The following is a 21,570-nucleotide window of genomic DNA, read 5'->3' as shown; positions in this document are numbered from 1 at the left end:
CAACAGGAAAAGGTTTTACCCGGCGCCCACGGCCCCGCCCATGTCAGCGGCTGTGATTGGCTGAGGTGTGGGAGGAGGCAGGTTAACCTGTATTTAGTTGCCTGACAGCTGAGCTCTGGCTTTCGTGTCAGTGAAGCTGAGCGCACTTACTGTACCGTAAGTCACTATGGCAGCCCTGCTGTGCTTGAGTGGGAGAGTACGTTCTGCACTGCCGGTAAGTAAAGGCGTCGCGTACACAATTCCGAGTGTTGGGGCGGCAGAGCATGGGGTGACGCTAAACTTCATGTCGGTACGTGCGCCCCTTAACAAGACTTTCTCAGTGCTAGCTGGAGTTAGGTTAGTGATGATGTGTAGAAGCACGCGCCCTTTTCTGCAAGGGTTCTCTGCCTGAGGGATGTGGGTGGGCATCGGCGATCTGTTGCACCCAGGAAGCATATGCGGGAATCTGACTTTTGGGGGGTTTTGGCGGGTGGGGGGCGGGGTCAGTGGCTGCTGGCTACAGGTGTATGGCTTTTAAAGTGGTCTGGCTCCTCACGTTAAGAGACAGCTTCATTCATTCACCCATTTTATGTCCCTTTTTCGGGACTCTATCCCTACCTTCATGCCTTACCTAGGTGGTTTGCCGTGGACTTAAGAGAGAAGTGTTAGGACCTGGGGTCGTTACTATTCACACAACCCAACTGCTGTAGCCTTCAGACCACTGTAAATATTGTTAGATTTTAAAAAGGCAAAAAATAACAGTTGTGCTGCAGCTTGTTCTGCACTCTGGGCAGAGCCTGACGGTTCGCAACACATGTTCATGCTGCTTGTCTGTACTTTTACCCAAGCCAGCAGAGCACGCTCCTACTCAAACCATCACATTAGGAACAATGTTCCATGCTGGCCTGTTCCGCCCAAATCGCATCACCGTGCCCCTCATACGTGCAATCCAAACCGCCAAACACACCTGCTGTTTAAGGTAATGTTCAGTGCAGTGCATGTTCCAACTCCTTCCCACACACATTTATTTAAAAAACGAAACCATTCTGGGACAGTTTGTTTTTCAATTATACGTATAGCAACAGTAAAACCTTAAGTTTGAGAAACAGTGTTGTAACGTCAGCAACGAGCCACAGGACTTGTGCTGAGTCGCATGGCGTAATCGCTGCCATCAAAACAAAAAGAAATGGAACTCCTTCCTCGGGGTGGGAGGGGGGTGGTGTGGGCAGGCACACAACAGGGAGCAGCGCTGCCGCCACGGCAATGCAGACAGAGACAAGTACATTGGGGAGAAGAGCGGCCAATGCTCCTCCATTGATGATAAATGATCTTGCCTAGGGTGCCACTACAGTTGCTTGAGGCTCCTACCTAGAGGTGAGGCAGAGGAGCTTCAGCCCCCTGCATGTAGCCACAGTACTCCCGCCTGGAGGAGAGAAACGGCTCTGCCGTTGTGAGCAATATTAATTTCCTGCCTCTGGGAGAGATATGGGGCAGCAATGACCGCCACTCTGATCATGGAGGTCAGAACCTGTGCCTGGGGGAGATATGCACTACCCGTATGCACTTCTGCCTGGGGGAAAAGACAGTGGGTGACCTGCCCCTCTGGACACTTGGTAGAGACATTCCTGGCTAGTGGAGAGGCGCCCTACCTCACGTAAGGCACTTGCGTTGGGGGGGGAGGGGTGTTGCACTGCATGAAAGAGTGGCACTCCTGACTAGCGGGGAGAGGTGCACTTCCCAAAGAAGCTCCTGTCTGGAGGAGAGCCCTAGGAGGAGAGGAGCGGACCATGCTGCTACTGTGTCTGAAAACTCCTGCCTGGTGGGAGAAGAGTGGCTCGGCAAGAGCTGACGCTGCATTGGCTTTCACGGGAAGCCATAACCATGACTCTGCCTATCCTTGCAGCCAAGAGCCAGGAGCAGGTCATGCAGCTTGGTATGTCTATAGCACCTTTGATGGGAGAAGAGTGGCGGGCCAGAATCCACCACCACAATGTCTTTTACCCTGGGGCCATCAACAGTGACTTTCCGCCTGGGGCAGCCCGCAGTTGGCCTGACTTGGACAACAGCCACAGTGAACTCCTGCCTGTTGGAGTGTTAGGCAGAAACCTGTGCAGTTCCCTCTGGGACCACTGCAGAATATTTAAGACTACAGGTGTTTGGCAGTAAACCCACTTGGTAGCAGTCTGTACCACACAGATTCACTTGGTAGCTGTGGCTGAGCAGTCAGACTTCCCTCAAGAAGATTTGGGCAGTATACAGAGTATTCACCACAATAGGTCAAAAGAACACAGTAGAACAAGCAAACACTGACCAGAGCTTGCTGTAAAAGAGATATAATTATTTATTTAAAACCACATCTAATAAAACACACAAGCACTAATATTAAGCAGTTCAAAAACACGGTCACTAAAAGATATACACTACCTTAAAAGAATATTAGACAAGTCTTAAGTAAAGCCCCACTAATTTTCAGACAGCGGTGAGCGCTTAACGCAGATGGCACTCTAATTAATCGGTTTAAAAAGGGAGAGAAAGGCAGAGCATAAATTGAAACAGACCCCAACACTTTCAAAAGAACACAGCAAGAGAGGAAGGCAGAGTCAAACCATGAAGTTAGCCGGATCCATTTTAAGAGGATCAGAACGAAAGATGTCCAAGGTCACACGGTTGAAAAGTGCACAACAGTCTCGAAGGTTCAGAAAGAGTTGGACCAAAAGAAAGGGACCAGTTAGATGGTCAAGGCGGCCAGCCCAGTCCAGAAGGTAAAGAGATTATTATTACCTTGTAGCAATCTTTAGAAAGGGAGGCCTGGCGGACACGGTACCTTAAAGTGGTGAGAATACTCCAGCGGGGGCAGTTGTTCCTGGCAGCGGATGCAAGTCGGTGATTCGTCCGGGGGAAGAGAGGATCTCGTCGGGGAGGAAGACAGGAGTCCGTTGCACTGCCAGGGAAGAAACTAGCCGCAGAATTCTCAGTTAAAAGGAGCGGTCCTTTTATTCGCGGTCCAGTGGTAAGTGGCTATCCGGTTGCCGGGGTGCTTGGCACGGGCAATTGGACCACAAGACGTCCTGGGATGCGAGGAAAAGAAGGTAAACTGGTTGTGCCCACCAGTCAGGGGAAGAAGACTCTCCAGCCGGGAGATCTGTCGTCGGGAAGTGGTGAGTCGGTTCCGCAGGGCTCCACCGGTGGTGTCGTCATAGCAGGTCGGCTCAGCTTCTCCCTTGTCGGATTCTCAGGTCCTGTGGCGACTTCTGAAGTTCCAGTCCCAAAAGCCCTGCTTTTATGCAGCACACCCCCATTCACTCAGCCTAGCTGTCAATCAAACATGCTTGGGCCAATCACATAAGAGTGCGACTTCCAGGGTGCCTAAAACCCCTCCCGCACCCCCTGTGGTACCCAGACAGTGGCACCACTTTTGGAGGCTTCTGTGCAGAAGCCCGCCAAAAAGTGGAACAAAGGGCTCGACTTGGGTTGGAGTCACAGAAGAGAACACAGCGCCATTTTAGAATGGAGTTCTGGCAAAAAATACCAACCGGTGAATTAATATTAAATAAATAAACCGGCGGTATGTTCGAGGCTATGGGAATTAAATAATTGAAGTTGGTAGCCTCGAACAATGGGAAAATCCCATAGAGATATATTCGCGGTCGAATATAAAAAGTAGTATCCACTGCCACCAGTCAAAACTCGATCAGGGGGGACGGAGACGTTCCCCCTCGACTAACAGACCCAGGGGCAATCTAATTGCCCCGACCAGTACGTCCACAATATGATGGTTTGTACTGGTTTCTATTCATAATTTGGGACTAGTAAAGCCAATGGTGACTTTACATGCCCTGGGAGACATTAGTCAGTCCCAGGATATGGCGTCTATGGTGGGGTGTCACTATGACACCCCTGTGTCACTGCACGGAGGGTGCTGTGTAACATATAGTAAAAACACATGAGACCCTATGGAGTAAAGGACCCCATAGCCCATAAAACACATTAACAGTCAAAGGAACACCACAAATCATGTCCAAGAGTGGGAGAAAGAGTCTCACTCTTGGCAGGAGGAAAAAAAACAAACTCCAGAAATCCAGCAAAGCTGCTGGGGGACTCACTAGGTTAGGAAATTCAGCCTAAACAGAGAATTCTCCCCAAATCTCGATTACTTCCTTAGGAAACCCCACCCTGGTAAAAATACTAATGAGGGCCTTAGCCACAGCCGGAGCTGTAACAGTCCTCATAGGAATTGCCTCAGGGTACCTAGTAGCATGGTCTACTACAAGTAGTATAAACCTGTTGCCTGAGGTTGGAGGATCAAGGAGGGGTTGGAGAGTGCGCCTTCCCCAAGCCAGTCAGAGTGACTGACTATGTGATAGGTCTCCGAAGGGGAATGTCACAAATGATGGCAGAAGCAAATGTTAACTTGAAAGCTGGTCAAGCACTGGTCAAGCACTGGCATGACCAAAAGGCTAACATGGTTGAGTTTACTTGAGACCAGCTAGTTCTCGTTATGATTCCAACAAGCCAGAGAGGCAGAAACCTGTGCAGTTCCAACAGGGAGGTAACAGTGACGCAACAATGTTGGCATGACTGCGGCTCTCCCCTGAGTGCTTGTGCAGTCAGGCAGGAGGTGAGCAAGGAAATGTGGCACAGCCCAAGTGCGCCTCTGTCAACCCCTGCCTTTCGGAGCCTTGCCACTGCACAGCCATATCAGCATAATTTGTGTCTGCCAGGAAGAGGGAAGAAGTGGTGGGCCCTGACCACCTCTGCAAAGCTTGGGCAATAACACAGCTTGGGTGTGGAGGGGGGAGAAACCGGACGTGGCCCTGCCGTCGGCTGTTTCTCAACTGTTGGGGTCTCAAGACGAGTGTCCTCCCCTTGGCACTATCCTCTTTGGGGAGAGGGGTCCCAACAGACTCCAGACTGTCTGCCCCAAGGGATGAGGACCACCCAGGCCCTGCTCAAATGATATATGGTCGCTTATTTATATAGCGCATATACACAATGTGTTTCAAAGCGCTTCAAGGTAAGGGAGGGAACAAGGGGGGGGGAACAATGACATTCTTACAGGCCATGAACAGTTAGGATGTGAAATTAACTAACGTACTCGGCCTGACGACATTTCAGATAGTGCAAGAGCAAAGACCTAGATAAGGAAGGGAGGGCGAGAGTGGGAAGGAAATGGAAACAGACAGGTGACTATCATACTAGGCCTGATGACATTTCAGATAGTGCTGGAGGTGGGGTGGGGAGGAAAAAACAGTAAGGGGGGGAGGAGGAGACAGACAGACGAGGTTGCTATCATACTAGGTCCAAGGACAATTCTGATAGAGTAAGTGCATAGAAGAAAGTAAGGGGAGAAGATAGGGAGAAGGGAAAGGAGGGGAGAATAGAGAGTTAGCAGTCAAAAAGAGTGGAGAAGCAAGAGGGGGAGTGAATACAATTCCATAAGTCAGTAGTAACACATAATGTTGCAAGCCAGGATACAAGATGAAGATGGGGACAGCATGATTCAGGGCCACCATGAGTACAAGATGCAAAGGAAGTTCAGCATGAAAGTTGAGAAAGGGTGACGCACCATGAATGAAGTCCATAAAAGTCAAATCCAGCATTGGCCACAAGACGGTGATGGTGAAACCAGAATGTATCAGGAAAGACTCCTGCGGAAGTAGGCTTGAGTAGGGTGAGGGGGGAGCAGGGTAGAAGAATCGAGCAAAACAGGCAACACCTGTGTGCGAGAATGGGGGGGTACAAGGGAACATCGAGGTGGGTACCAGAGGGAGTAACACATGTTGGTGCATATGCTTACCTGCTGTCTGAGCAGGAGGTCGGGCCCTGTGTCCTCCTGGTCCAAACAGGAATTGCCCTTTTCTTCGTCTGCCCTTCGCTTATGGCGCCCGGGCAAGAGATGTCCTTCATCTAATAGTTAAGAGCAGGAAGGAAGAAGCAGGGCTAAGAAGGTGGGTGGTGCTTGCTAAGTGGTGAACGAGAGTGGCAGGCAGGAAGGCATCAGGTGGGTGGGGCTTAGGCCAGGTGACTTAGATCCACTTGCACCTGCTCCCCATCTGCAAAGGAAAAGAGGCTGGAGGGCTCCTTAAGTAGGGAAAAAGAGCGGCAAACAGGAAGGCACCAGGTGGGCAGGGCTTGCTAAGTGGTGAAAGAGTGGCAGGCAGGAAGGCACCAGGTGGGCGGGGCTTAGGCCAGGTGACCTAGAGCACTTGCACCTGCTCCCCATCCTTCAGCATCAGGAGTGGGGTGGGCTGCGAAGATATTCACTAGCTCTGTAGCAGCAGCCTGCACGCTCAGCCCAGACGGGGCAGAGACTCGTTGGCGAGACGACATTTGATGTGGCCACCGGTATCCCTAGATGCAGCTTTGCCGGCTAATGGTGCACACTCCACCTTGGGTGAGCGGACAAAGAGGGCCAGTGGGGCAACCTCCACTCTCGTGTGGACTGAGAATGGGGGGCTGCTCCCAAAACTATCCTGCTGATGTGGGCCCGGTGCAGCTTTGCCAGCTAGTGGGGCTCTCTGCTCTTTTGCTGGACTAATAAAGTTTGATGTGCTAAAGTTCAAAGGCTGGTGTTACACGCCAATGTATGTGTGTAAATTCATACCATGCCAAAGAGGTGTATTTTTAATGCAGTGATGCTGCAAATGTGCTACTCTTAAAGTGGACTCAGTACTAATGTATATCACACTGTAATCCTGCGCAAAGTAGGCCCAATAAAATACCATGTCATCAGTGCTGGCCAGAACTGCAAGTGGGTCAAGTAGTTACCACCATAACTCACGAGATAATAAACGGAACCACCCAAACTCTGGTAATGGACCCCTGTAGATGTGTACAGTAGTGTTCCAAAATCATTGTCAATGTGAGTTGGAGTAGTTATTGTAACGCATGCCATCTGATGTGTGATTTGTTTGTTTTCCCCTTGGCATGGGATGTTGTAACATAAGCAATGAGCAACAGGGCTTTTGCTGAGTCGCATGTTTGGGTTCACATGTGTCAGCATGTGACCGACACTAATAAAGGTGCCGAGCAGGGTTCCGCTTGGCAGTTGGAGCAGCGATCTGTGTCTTAGTGGTTCTTGCAGTACGGAGCTGCACATTAACATTGGGCCCACTGGGCCGGCCTCGCACGACAGGGCATCCTCACATGGTGGGGGCTGGAGACCCTGGCCCCCTAACATACTGCTCCCGCCCACTTCGACCACAGCACGTTCCCACCCAACCAGAACCACCAGCTTGTGGTTAAATGGTGAAGGATGGTCCGTATTAATCTAGAAATGTAAAAGATGGGTATGCCAATTTGACCCCTCCCCTGAAGACAGGCTAGTGGTACCGATGACCACACTGTTTACATGTGATCTTGGACCACTGCTTGAGAAAGGAAATCCCCCATGTTAAGCACCCCCTATGCCGGATAGTGTGTGTTTGTAGGGATGGGGGATACGTGCCCACAACCCAGCCACCTTGATTACTATACCCCTGCTTCAAGAGTATGAACGCTACAGTGAGGGAACAAACTGCTGCCTGGCATCTCTGAAAATACAGTGAAGAATAATTGTATTGGGATGCTCGATGGATCGGCTCAACATTTGATTGCATCTTCACAAAAGCCGGATGATTACAAATTTTAAAGTTGTACCTCGATTTGCGAGACTGCCAGGGTTGATGGACTGAACCAAAGGTGGCCCTGGAAACGTATTTCAAAGTAGCCCCATATCATAATGTGCAAATGACGACATGTAACTTGCAAGACCAGCCTTTTTAATAATGGTAGTAGTAGTACCCTGAACAAATTGTTACAATTGGTGAATTTTAAAGCACCCATGTCCCTATATAAAGATTAAGGAGTTAAACGTAACAAAACACGGACACAGGATTTGTTAGAAAGCCGTTGGTGTATTACTCCTTACTCATAAACAAGGCTATACTTCATCCTAAACAGAGGCCCACCGGGAAATCTCCAGAGTTACCTGTAGGACAGTCCACCCCTGCTCATCGCCCACATCTCCCCCCCCCCTTTATTTCTTACTTGAACGTTAGCAGGTTACGAGGCACACCCTCCTTGTGTGTGTGAATCTACAATGGCCCTGACCTGCCAAAACAGGATGGGTTCCACATTCCACAAGGGTAGCCGAGTCTATAGGCATTCAAAGGGAAAACGAGCAGACCCCTGCAAGGGAGAAGCCCTGCAAGGTACTCCCATGCAAATAGTGACAACTGAAGACTTTAAAACGCAGGTGTTGCACAGCGGACATTGATCAACAGCAGGTCAGATCATGGAGTTGAGCTCACAAAGGGTTTTATTAATAAATGTGAACAGGATGGGCTCAAATAAAGTATAGTCTCTGAATTAAACTAAACTTTTTCAGGGTGGTTCTTCTCCTCTGTGCCAGTGCCCTGGAAAAACGTATCCACAGAAAGTCTCTCTTGAAAGTAAAATGTTCCAGCAAAAGTTCTTCCAGTTCTCAGTCTGGAGCAGGGTGTGCCCCACCAAATGCACAGTCACATGCTTTAGGGGGCTCCTGCACCCCATTTCTCACTGTTCTTGGTGTCTCTTCCTCTGAGGTTTCGGTCTCGGGTGTAAGGGTTCCCGCACACTGTTTCTCATGTTTGTAGCGGTAATTACAGTTGCAGTCGCTGGCTTCCTACGTGAGACTCCTGAGTCTACCTTCACTTTCTATTGTTGTGGGAGGAACAAAACCTCTATCAATTCGCAGAGCGATCGCAGAGCTGATTGCAGTCACTGGCAGCGGGTTGAGCAGGCAGAGCAAAGGAAATCGACATCCCGCTCAGCCAATTTACTGGTACATTATAACCGCCCAGTAACTAGTGCTCCCCTCTTTCTGTGACTATTCCATCTTTTCCCTATTTCTTGGGAAATCTGCTTGCAAAATTAATTCAACAGAAATGTGCACACTTCGTCGCACACTTTCTCTTCTCATGACTAGCCGCCTAGAGCTACGAAGTCAGAAGGCGGAAATCGAGGTTGAGAAGGAAACGACATGTTAATATGATGGCAATAAAAACACAGGGGATCCTTAACTGTTGGAGTAAATATTCCCTTTGCAGTAGGCACAGATATATGATATGGCATTTATAACGCGCCTATACACAAGCGTTTCAAGGCGCGTTGAGGTAAGGGAGGGGAAAACAGTGGAAGACAGACAACGATTCTACTAGGCCAGGTGTCATTCAGATCACGCAAGTGCGAGCGTAGGGACAAAGTGGAGAGTGCCAGGGGGAAGGGAAAGTGCATTACATGGGAAAGAAGAATAAATACGATAAATAAAACCACCTGATGGTGGCAAGTGCAGGGTAAGAGCAGCCATAAGTCCTGGAAGGGGACTGAAGGGATACAGAACCTGTCCCTAAGTGCAGGGGGTTGCCAGGGAGGCAGGGGAGGTGTGTAAAGGCGGGACCTGGCCAAAGATCAGAAAGAGTGGCCAGGTAACCAGTGCAGAATCGGCAGGAATTTCAGCAGTGGAGAGAGGCAGAGAAAGCAGAAGCAAAGAGGAAGGTTTTGAGGTGTTTCCGGAACCGGAGATGGTTCTCCTCAAGTAGTTTCAGGGGGGCAGGAAGGCTGTTCCAGAGGGAGGCCCTAGCCGAGGAGAGAGATCGACCACCAACTCTTTGCTTGGAGAAGCGGCTAACACTGAGGGAGTTGGAGGCAGATGATCGAAGAGCCCGAGAAGGAAGGTATTTAGGAAGAGAGTTGAAGGTAATGCGGCCCCAGAAGGCCTTGTGGATAATGCAGAGAGTTTTGAACTTGCTCCTTGCAGCCACTGGGAGCCAGTGCAGAGATTTCAGTCCTGGAGAGATACGATCCCTGGGCTTGAGGCCAAGGACAAGTCTCGCAGTCCTGTTTTGGATAAGTTGCAGAGGGCGGAGAGTAGAGGCAGGCAGATTTAGATAGAGGCTGTTGCAATAGTCCAACTTAGAGAGAACCAGGGCTCTGGAGACGGTGAGCTTCTGGGGGAAGGAGAGGAGAGGAAGAATACCTTCGAGGAGAGGAAAAAAGATGCCTTTTAGCTTGTACAGCTTGAAATGCCCAGAGCACCTAGGACTCTGTATCAATCAGCAGGCCGATGTAAGGACCTAATTAAATTGGATGAATATACAGAAATAAAAGGGGGGCCTTGAAGAATCCCCAAAAATATATCAAGGTAAGGATTCAAAAAGGTACTCTTGAAACAAAAGAATGTTTCCTTAAATACATCGTCCATAGCTGGTCTGCGCATTACAAACTTTTTCCTGCAACTCTTGCCAGCACTGAAATAAAATCCTTATCAGTTATGTGAGCTACTGCCACTATCGATCGGACACATGTTCATTTTAATGGGTTATTTCATAACCTGCTTAATACCCAGAGGTTTCTAAGCGCGAACCGGGGATCGAACTTGTGTTGCTCCACATCGTCTTGCTTCCAAGACGATCGCGTTGCCCCTGAGCGAAGTATGATCGACTTCATGAACACTAATTTAACAATTGCAGCCGACACAGACCAGCCTAAGGCAGAGAGCAGGCAAAGCATCATTCACCAGACCTGTGACGCCTCAGCTATGTGGTCACCTCTGATTTAACTGAAATTATAGATGCGGACAAAAAGATCCAGGAGCACCATAATGGCCCTTCATTTGAAACCATTTCACCACACAACTCTGACTCTCGTCTTCATTATACCTTGAGAGATGTTGATGAAAGAATATGGTTGACTTCTTCTAGCACCTCAGCCCTGAATGCTGTTCTGAGTTCCTTTGTCAACCTTTATGACAATGTTTGGGAAGAGGTTAGAGCCCATACGGATTGTCTGTAAATTGCAGTTGCTAAATACAGAGCTTCCACTTCTCCAGCGGCGTGTGCCACAATTGTCGGGCTGGCCCAGTCTTAAAATCGCAGCAAGATCAGGTAAGCATGACGGATTTATGTCCCTGACCAGAATAGTATGGAAATCACTGGAATACATACGAAAGCACAGAATTACCGGGATGTTGCGACAAAATCCATTCATGGCGGAAATCTACTCTCGGGCTGCTCTGGGACTGCCATGTTGAGACTAGCTAAAGCCCGCGTGGCAAAAAAAGTAATCTCTCTAAAGAAATCTGTGAGAACCGAACGCAGCTAAAGAAAGCACAGATCGGCACTCAGTTCTTAAATGGCCTGCACTCGATGGAGCAAGCGGCAATGGCAGCTAAGAAACTGAAAGCCTCCATCCTTCCTAAATCTTGCTTTCCTAAATATAGGACTGTACAATCTAAAACATTCTTTGTTTATTTTTTTTGTTGTTTAAAAAAACATTTTTATTATTATTTATAAACACTCCAAACATTGAGGACAACCACATTGAAGCTTCACATTATATTACATGTAGATGTTTCGGCCGCCCCCTTTAACTCGAGCCCCTGCTTCCATGTCACTGTCTTATTTATCTTCCGGCGTGTCTACCTCAATTCTCTCCCCCGTGTTAACTTCACTTTTGTCGGCCTGGTAGGGTCCCACCATCAAGGCCACCAGTTGTCTCCAAGCTATCAGGGGTCCTGCCTCCTCCTCCCCCCGGCTGATTGCTTAGTACCAAGTTGCCGTTTCTGCATCTGCCCACTTCATGAGGTCCGCCCACCACATCTCAATTCTAGGTCGTTGGGCAGCCTTCCAGCACACTGCAATTCTGTTTGGCCAGGATGTAGGCCAGATCTTTAATCTTACTGATGTGCTTCAGGTTGCATGGTCTAGTAAACCCCCCCCACCCCCCAACATGCATTCCCAAGCCGACTCCACCTCCAGTGAGATCCCTTTTTCTGCTAGGTGTATCTTCAGCTCTGTCCAAAATCTACCCACCTCCCAGGCACGCTCAAAACATGTGTAACATCCCAGCTTCCACCTCCCCACACCTTGGGCATTTCTGTACCACCGGCCCTCCAAACCTGGCGATTTTATTATTCTTTTTTTCTTTTTTTTTCCTTCTAAGGGTCATGTATGCCCTGTGAGTGACATATAATTGAATTTGCTGTAACCTCGCGTTTTGGGACACCTTCTTATACCTTTTGGCTCTGTCCCATTGTCCATCCAGCATGGGTTCTCCCACCTCCTCCTTCCAGTCTCGCCTCAGTTGGAGCAGCTCCTTACCCACCCTAGTCCCCAGTAACTCAGACGAGATTTCGTGCCCACCCTGCGAAATATCATACATAGTCTCTATGGCCGCATCAGGTTGTTCCGCTAGCACTGCCTCGGGCCACCTTTCTCACACCTGTCTAATAATTCTGGTATAAGTAATGTACTGTCCTTTATGCACCCCGGTGTCCTCCATTAGTCTCTGAAAGTCTAGTGCCTCCCCCTCCTGCCATATATCTCCGAGGGTCGCCAGGCCCATCGGTTCCCAGTATCTGCTGATTCCGTTCATCATTTGTGAGTCCTCCCCACATAGCGCTACCAACGGCACCTGCAGGGAGAATGGGTTTGGGTTTCCCACTAATTGCCATGCTTTACTCCATATTGCCCAGCACCAGCAGTCTCACCATTCCTAGCACCTTTGACTTGGGCAACCACACTGTCTCTAAGAAAGAAAGGGGCGGTGTCCCTGTACAATAGCCTGGCTTTGGCCGTTTCTTCTTCGGACAACCACCTGGCCACATATTGAAGCTGTGCTGCCAAATAAGTTCGGTAGGTTTATACCCCCTTTGTCACACGAGCTTTGTAATTTCCAGAGGGCCACCATATTCCTAGAGTTGTGCCAAATGAAACCCCTGCATAGGCTGTGGAGCTTCCCAAAGAACCGTTTGGGGATCACATACAGGATGTTCGCAAAAAAATGTAACAATCTGGGCAGGACCACCATCTTGATCAATGCCGCTCTGCCCATTATGGCCAGGGGTAGCCTGGACCAGAACCCCATGCTATTCTTGATACCCTTAACTGCCTTTTCTGTATTATGTTTGTGTTCCTCTTCCGTCGTGTGGTATATATTGATTCCCAAGTAACGGAATGTCCCGATCTGCCAGGGAATCGGCAAGACCGGTAGACTCCTCAGTGGGGTCCATCGGTATCTCCCCAGAGGGAAGATGCTACATTTCTTGGGGTTTACTGCTATGGCCGAAAGGGTGGCGTAACGTTCCATCACCTCAGGACATATTGTAGATTTTCCTCTAGGAAGCGCAAATATAGCAGTATATCATCGGCGTACAGTGATGAGATGCGATTCCCCCCGCAGTTTGGATCTCCCCGTACTGTTGTCTGAGGCAGATTGCCAGTGGTTCAGTTTCACGTGTAACTTCTATCCTTACCAATGCCAGTGGCTCCTGGAAACCAGAACGCAATGATGTTTTAAGAACTATAAAAAGCCCCCAAAAAAAGATGGGAAAGAAAGATCTGAAGATGCAGTTGCCACACGTGGAAATTATTAAGCTAATGTCACCTGAGAAAACATCGAAGAAATTGACTCCATTTGAACTAAATACCTGCCAAGCAGGTTCGAATTTAATAATGCAAGAACCCAAACGGCAGCATTCGTTTCTGCCAGGAAGTTATAAGGTCCAAGGCAATACCGCCTGACGGAACCTGGCAGTTTACTCACTTAACAAGTGTTCGAGGGCAGCTTACCTTATTGATGCCAGCAACCTGAGTGCACCAATCATGCCTATCAGAATTATTGTCGAGTTCTGAATTATTGTCGAGTTCTTAGAAGTGGACATCATTTATGAACAAATCACACGTGTGGAGCAAACAGGGAAACTGTCACTGTGACCCAAGGAAGAGAGATGCTCACAGGACCACAAGAGACATGTCGTCTGGTTTAATTTGATGGACGGACAAGTAATCCATCTGATATAAGTTCAATTGGTAACCATGCGCAGAGCTCTGAGAGCGAGGGAACATTCGTCCTTTTTTTAAAAACATTTTTTTTTTTTTTTACAACTTTAAACCCCTCTGGGTCAAAATTCGTGACGATGAAGGAAATCTTCAAATTAAAATCGTAGCGCCTAGCACAACGCATCAAGCACATGACCGTCAATGCGAATCCATTCCAGTAAGAAACGTGAATGCCCCCGAGCACAAGCTCACTCTACAGGTTCCCCAGTCTTATAAGTCTACCAAAATTGAATTGGCCACACCGACTTACCTAAAGCTAGAATGTTATTGACCCCCGTCTGTGACCAGGCCTAGTATTGAATCGTAGTAACATCTTACTGTTATTCAAGTACATTTCTGTACTATCCTCGACAGCAACTAAAGAAATCACTCATGTGTAACTGCCTGACCACAATAGATTGAACATAGCAGTAGTACATGTTCATCTTTAGTAGTTTATCACATGTTAAATGAGAGTGCTTCATTGGAAGAGCTGGGGTTTAAAGTTACCTTGTGCTCCAATCCAAACAGGGGCCTCTATTTGAATATCTGGAAAAATGATTTACTAGGTAAACTAAGTTATGGTGGGCGAAATGGAGGGCATTGGTCAGAGTTTAAGGGAGGAGCAAATGATAGCCCTGCATATTGGAGTCAGCCCATCTATCCACTTGCGACAAGCCGACCAGTCTGGTAACCTGCTAAAAGACTCCAAAGAACCTGCTAACGTGATTAAAAAAACTCCATTAGCTGACCATTTGGCTGGGAAGCCCTAAGAAGTTTCCTAACTGTCTTTCTCAAAAGCTCACATTAGCGTCCTGCAACACTAGAGGGTTTTGTAAGCTGCTGCTTAACTCGCACTGCTTGGAGTACTTAAGCATATATGATATAGAATGTATGCAAGAAACTAATGCCATGAACCGCTCCTCTGCGGTGGTTATTTAACTATTTGTCAGGGAGCTTTGAGCTCTAATGGATGTAGACCCTCTGGTGGCCTTTGCATTGCCCTGAGTCATGGTTTGGGTCGTGAAAGGGCCTTGTTTAATGATACCACTAGAGGGCTACTTGCTGTTGATATTACATCTCAATCTGGGCCAACTCCTCGGCATGTTTTATTCATTAACATTCATTGGAATACAGCGCATTCAATATTGTCATGCTTGCAAGCCTGACAATTGATTATTGAAATGTATAAGATGAAATATCTAAATTCTGAAATGATCTTGGTTGGCAACCTGGACATCAGTGTGTTACCAGACACGGAAAAGGAGAAGAAACGGAACATCCATCAACTTCAATTACGCGTACAAGGTTGAAAATGGATGGAATTCTGCGAGGGTACGGGGTTACATGTTTTAAATGGTCAGACTCCTGGGGATGTCCCACCAAGACCTACTTGGAATAGTGACGACCTTGTATCATGGAATGACTATATTGTAGCCTCTGAGGCAATTTTTAAAGAAGCCACTTATTTTGAGATTATACACTCAGATTATAGTGATCATGACATTTTGGTCCTAAACATCGACCTTTTAGTTTGATCCAGAATTAAGCCCCTTTGTAAAAATCTAGTGGCGAACGCAGGCAAAAAAATAGGCTTGGTTGGAACCCAAGGAGTCTTGACTATTTCAGTAATTACATCAATCGCTTCTGGTCTACCACCACCCTACGAGATATGTTGGAAACCCCCACTGTTGAAAACTTCCACTTTCTGCTCAACAATCTTATGTCTAAATGGTCTTCAACGCACTACACACAGGTCTAGCTGTCCCTATCTTTTTGATAGGGAGGTTCAGGCAAGGAAGAACTTCATGCGAAAGATGCTAAGAAAAATCAAATTACTTGGGCTAAGTGACCAAGAACAAATTAATTTGATTAAAAAAGAGGAGCAGAGATACAAGAATTGGATCATAGCACATAAACATCTTCTAATTCAGAAAGACGAGGAAATGATGCTGAATTCAATATTAGACCGGGTCAAGTCGAACTTTTGGTCTATAGTAAATCAGCAATCGAAGAGTTGACAAACCCAATCCCCGAGGCAAATTGGGAACTTTATTTTGAGGACCTGTTTAAAAAGCAGCAAGGTGCAGCCTCCAACCTTGGATATAATGGGAATTGGATATCTCCCGGGAAACCCTCCTTACCCTAATAAAATCTGGCACAAACTCCCGAGCTCTCGGTCCCAATGGCCTCTGCAATGCTGTTATGAAACGTGACCTAGATCTTTGGGCGACTATGTTGCACACTTTGTTCTAGGCTATCTCGAAAGGGAAAATGTTACCAAAATCATGGGAGACAGCTATCGTTATCCCCATTTTACAAAAGGTAGCCACATGGACTCGAACTATCGCCTTATAGCGTTGTTAGATGTTGAAGGCTAAATGTGTTTTTTTAAAAAGCTTGAAGAATGTATCTTACCTCACAGAGCGATTCTCTAAATTGCAAACTGGCTTTAGGAAACCTATTGGAACTGATGCGAGTGTATTATTGATCGTCCCTCATTGATCTGTCTTGCTGCAAAGGGAGAGACCATGTTTACATGGCTTGTGTACATCTGTCCCAAGCCTTTGAAATGGTCGCTAGAGAGGTTATGGATGAAACCTTTGGAGTTAGAGTGGGGTATTCCCAAGGACTTATTAGATATTCTCACTTCACTACATGCCAACTCTACAGTAAGAGTTAGAGTGAACAATAAGGGTGATGTAACCAACACAATTAAGACGGCCAGCGGAGTAAGACCGGGGTGCATGCTTTAAGCTTGCTTATTCAATCTTTATTTTGTGGACTTCGTAGGCTTCCTGAGTAATACTGGTTTAGTCCTCTCCAAGGATGGAGGGTGAGCCCTGCTCTTGGGTGGTATATGCAGATATTATCCTCTTGGACAGGACACCTGTGGGGCTACAGAAACTTCTAAAATGTCTAACTCAATTTGACATATATGTGGCCATAAATAGATTAGCAATTAATCCATGGTAATGCCCTTCAATGGTAGGGGTGGGGGGCCCTCTAACTTCATTTGGCGATTAGAGCAAATTGAGTTGTGTTTCTCAGTCAGCAAAATACCTTGGTAAGGCCTATAGATACAAAGACTAGGAGAGAACTCCTCTGGTCCAGAGGAATACAATTTGCAGCCCAAATTAAACATCTTAAGAGCAAATGTCGCTTTAGCATTCTCACCCATGGTACTATTTTACAAGAGTAAGATAGTGCCAGCCCTTATCTATGGTCTCGAAAAGGGGGTTGCAAATTAAAGAATGGATTTGAGTAAATTAGTTGGATTGATCTGGCAAAGCGCATTGAGTCCCTCCTAACTGCGTTCCCATCATTCTGTGGTTTGAGCTAGGTTTAAGCTCCTTGGTGTGTAGTAAACCTACAAATCTGATGTTTTATAGGAAACTCTTAACCCCTGATGTGGGCTCATTATACGTGCTCATGGGGAAGAATATTGCACAGTCGACTAAGGAGCTTATTTTCCATTTAGGGACAACATATTAAAATAATGGCACGCTATGGGATAAATACAGAAACCCTCATTCAGAATCTGGACAAATCTAAATCGAAAATCTTTGAGGTGGATTGGATCACAACCAGCAATGCTAGGTCGGCCTAGTCTTCATATGCAGACATTAATCGGGAGCCAAAGAAAGTGGAGGCATTTTAAAATATCTTATCTTATAATATGCCCTGACTCGCGTCTAAAACGACATTATGAGAATAAGGTTCAATCTGTTACCTACAAACTAAATACTGTACGAAAGTGGGACAATAGATGACATCTGTTGATTGAATGTCGAGACCTGCAGAAATTGAGAATAGAATTAATCGGTACATTTGTGCATCGATTATTTTCATTAAATGAAGAGCACTTTTGGCAGTACCTTCTGGAAGGAAGAGTGACTCCACTTTTGATTACAATTGCTTCATTTATGAAATATGTGAATCTGTGTCCTTGATATTTTGGATCTTTCATGGTTTATAATCACCAGAATCATGAAATGTGTGCTTATCAAAAATATATTGAATGTGTTTCGCCGCCACCCCCTTTTAATCTTTTGATATGTTTGTATAAGGTTTAAATAAACCATGTACAATACAAACAAAAAAAACCTGGTTCTCATCGTCCTCTTCTTGGGTTTTCGGTCCATACTTGGAGCCTTGGGAGGATTCTGCAAGTATACCCTAATAGGCAGGCCTTCCGAGATGAATTGGAGCTGAAGAATGGCATGGGCGCTGCCCTTAAACTGGGCAGGGTTTTTACTAGATTCCCCACTTCTTTCCTCTTTCAGGGTTCTACTGCTCCAATTGTTCCCGCCTCAGGTTTTGGGCCCACAATGCTTTTTCGTCTGTTTGCTACCATTCTATGGAAGCCTGTTGATCATGTCCACTACCTTGTATTCACCAGAACTCTTGTGTTTCCACCCATTCACAGAATTATTTCTAATTTTTCATGGAAGTTATTCAAGTGGCTCTGCTCCGGACTCCTAACTTCAGCTTCTTTCCTTCCTTTCTCCAGCTATCGCCCAATTAACTTTCCTTCCCCCCCCTATTGACTGACCCCTTGAGGTTTTATATAGGGCTTTGGCCCCTCCTTCCTCTGATGGAATGGGAATCTGGTGTTGTAGATGGTAGGGGATTAGCTGTCGGGCTGCACCTATGAAATTGGCATAAAGTCCTGCTGACTTGTGATTGGTTTGTTCCTTCCCCTGGGTGGTCCTCCTACCTAAGAAACCCTGGCCCTACCTCACAACCACTCTTTTCAATAATGAAACTCCCATGTGTGCTACATTGGAACAGGGAACTTGGGAGATTCGTTTTCTGGGCCTGACAGGGTTGTCTTTGTTTGCTGGACTACAGCTACTGAAACTATGCCTTACTGGAGTTCTTAACTCCATCTTGTTCTTTAGGTTTCTGGCTGATTGTCCATGTGATACCTTGGTCTAGTTCTGCGCCTCCTTGGTGTTTAGATGGTTTCTAGAGTAGTTTCAGCACCTGTGAGGGTAGATGAATGTACCAGTGCCACACATTGCATGGGATCTCTCCTCCAAGCAGCCAGAGTAGCTACAGTTATCATATCACCAAGTGCTCATGACTTGTGTCCATTGCCTGAAAGGGGGCAGGACACTTCATCACATAAGGCAAACCAGGAAAGCCGCTACATCCCAAGCCACTGACAATTGAAGTAAGGATTTGTAATAGAGCCAACTGTAAAAATACTGCATTACAAGGAGTCATTTTCTTTGCTGTATTGTACTATATATTTTTTTATTCAACAATGATATGCAAAGAAATTAAAAAGGGGGGGAAAAGTAATTTAACCTGTCAGATACTCTACACCCCCAAACCATGTGTCATAAAGTGGAGCTTTGCCCTCTGAATGAATGCTATAATGCAGTCACATCTGTTGAACAATAAAGTTGACTACTGTGAGTGATTAGGCTGTATTACACTGTCTTCTGAATGCTAGACCGCAGCCTCAAAGTAAGTGAACATGCAATGGAATACAAATATTAATACTGTTTCCAATTCAAAGAGGGGACCTGCACAAGTCTTAGTCCCACCTGATGCCATGCGCTGGCATATTCCAGATCTCGGAGCACTGGTCAGCAGGTGGATTCCAATTTAGGAAGTTGAGTGGCTAGTGACTAGCAGGTGCGTGCTGTGTATCCAGAATAAAAACTCTTCATGCACCTTCGGCTTAGCAGCCTTCATTCTCTGCAAATGTGAAGATTGGGTCGCAAAATAGGTTGTTTTCCTACTGCAATCCCATGCTCTTGTCACCTCTTCTTTGCCATGCTGCCAGATTGTCATGCGCCGGTTGCTCCATGGGTTTTGGGACTGGTGGCGACGGGTCCGCCATTAGTTTCCCCACCACGTTGTTTGACGTTCCCAGGTTGCGGTCTAGTCTTTTTCAGCATGGCCGCCGCCAGATGATTTAGTCACCATTCACCCGACGGCCGCTGTGTTGCAACTCCACTCAAGAGTTTCTCCCTCTGTGTTGCCATGCTGCGTTCCTCTCTTCGCTTTGGTAAGCCCTCCTCTCCGGACCTCTGTCTCTCTCCCTCTTTCTTCTGTTTCGGGGTCTTGCCCCCACTAACTAGCTACTCTGGTAATTATCTTTCTCTTACTCTCCCCACAGGTCGCTCTCCGCGTGCCTCGCTTCCTTTCTCTTACCTGTTTCTTCCCTGTTGGATCCGGTTGCTTGGCCCCATCTTCCAAGGAGTATCCACACAATAGATATTGGGCTGTGATTCTTCCCCGTCTTTACACGAACATTCCGAACTTGGATCTAAGGACAAAAGTACCTCCTCTTGGAGATCCAACAGCCTCACCGACCACATAGGTGTTTTTTTTTTTTTTTGCCTGCATAGACTCCAACCCCCCCCACCTCTCGGCTACTGTGGGACCAACGACTAGAGTTGCCTCGTCTTGCGGTAGACTTTACCTCCACAAAAAAGAAACCAGTATTCAAACGACAACAAAGAAGCCTCCATCAGAGGAGACCAGTACTTCAGGTGAGGAGTCGGAGTAAGCTCAGTTCACAGTAGTGATTCTGATACAGATGTTGGGAGCACCTGTTCCTCAGGGAGGGTTGGGGAGGGCCCCCACTGCGGTGTGTGCAGCTGTGGTTCTAAGTGTTGTTCCTCCAGAGTCCCCCTCTCACCCTCACCCTTGCCAGGAACCGTTGGCTTTAGACCACCACTATGTGGCTATGCCCTGACCACCTATGCTCACCTCAGCACATGTCTGCATCCGCATCCCTCGATCTGTAAGTTGCCAGGCAATCCACATTGCAGCCTCTGAAGGCCTGGTGGCTTCTCTTGGGCAACAAATCCAGTGGGAGGAAGCGGATACTAACACAGCAACAGTTCTGGCACTCCAAACTCTATGTAAGCTGCAACCCGAAGCAATGTGTCCTTAATTATAAACCAACGCTCAAAGTGGTATATCTGCAGTATATAAATGCCTCTGCTTTACTGCTCACATTTTAGTTCCTTGAGACCATGTCCACTTGCCGTTCCTGGCTGCTCCAGGCTGGGTGGAAGTGCACAGTGGACCACCCCAGTGCAGTTAGTCCACAACGTCTAGTCTCCCTCCATGCACCCTTCTCTGCGCTGCCAGCCTTACACCATCCTCACAACCACCAACTGGAGCAGAAACCCAGCACCCCGCCACAAAAGCATCATATGCATCAACTCCTCAGAGTGACTTTCTTCCTTGCTTTTGCAGCCAGTCATCCCTTTGCTGGCACCTGCTAAATGTTGCATGGATCTTTTGGGTGACTTCTGGCATGTTACCCTGATGTCTTCTCCCTGTGCTGTTGGCATGTCCATACACCAGTGTGGGTCGGACCCGGTTATTCCCATTGCAACACTGTTGGTAGTTCACGGTCCCCAATAGGCCTTTTCCCTCCAACACTCAGCATCCGTTGGCAAAGCTGGGAAGAGATTCTTCACATATATTTGGAGGCCACTGACTGAGACAGTTAAACCTCACAGAAAAAAGGGCTTCCCTATCTTGTTAGAAAGGCTAGCGATCTGAGAGCAAATACCACCTATGCCTGTAGTTCCCAGAGCATCCCGCCCTTTAGTGTCTTCGTGGAAATCCCAGTCTGGGCAGGTACTACCTACACCCTCCCCAAGGTTAACACTGCTATGGTATGGTTAAAACAACTTCCTATTCCAAGATGGCCGCCGATCCGTGAGGGTGCACACTCTGGTGTTCTGTCTGGGTGGGATGAAGAAAGTAACATAAG

At 47.3% G+C, this 21,570-nt stretch overlaps 1 protein-coding gene across 1 annotated transcript in view; it reads left to right on the top strand.

Annotated features, from left to right (window-relative positions):
- The first annotated feature begins 65 nt into the window (after positions 1-65).
- The window catches only part of ACAT1 (acetyl-CoA acetyltransferase 1), a 330,010-nt gene continuing 308,505 nt past the window's right edge, over positions 66-21,570 (top strand). The window contains exon 1 of the mRNA XM_069640458.1: positions 66-214. Within this exon, the coding sequence (XP_069496559.1) occupies positions 167-214 (48 nt within the window). The 5' untranslated portion in view covers positions 66-166. The remainder of the gene's footprint in view (positions 215-21,570) is intronic.

Source organism: Ambystoma mexicanum, chromosome 7q, assembly GCF_040938575.1.
Source record: "Ambystoma mexicanum isolate Mex_15411 chromosome 7q, UKY_AmexF1_1, whole genome shotgun sequence".
Taxonomy (NCBI): domain Eukaryota; kingdom Metazoa; phylum Chordata; class Amphibia; order Caudata; family Ambystomatidae; genus Ambystoma; species Ambystoma mexicanum.
Note: the sequence above shows the minus strand (reverse complement) of the source record. Positions and strands in the feature narration are given on the sequence as shown.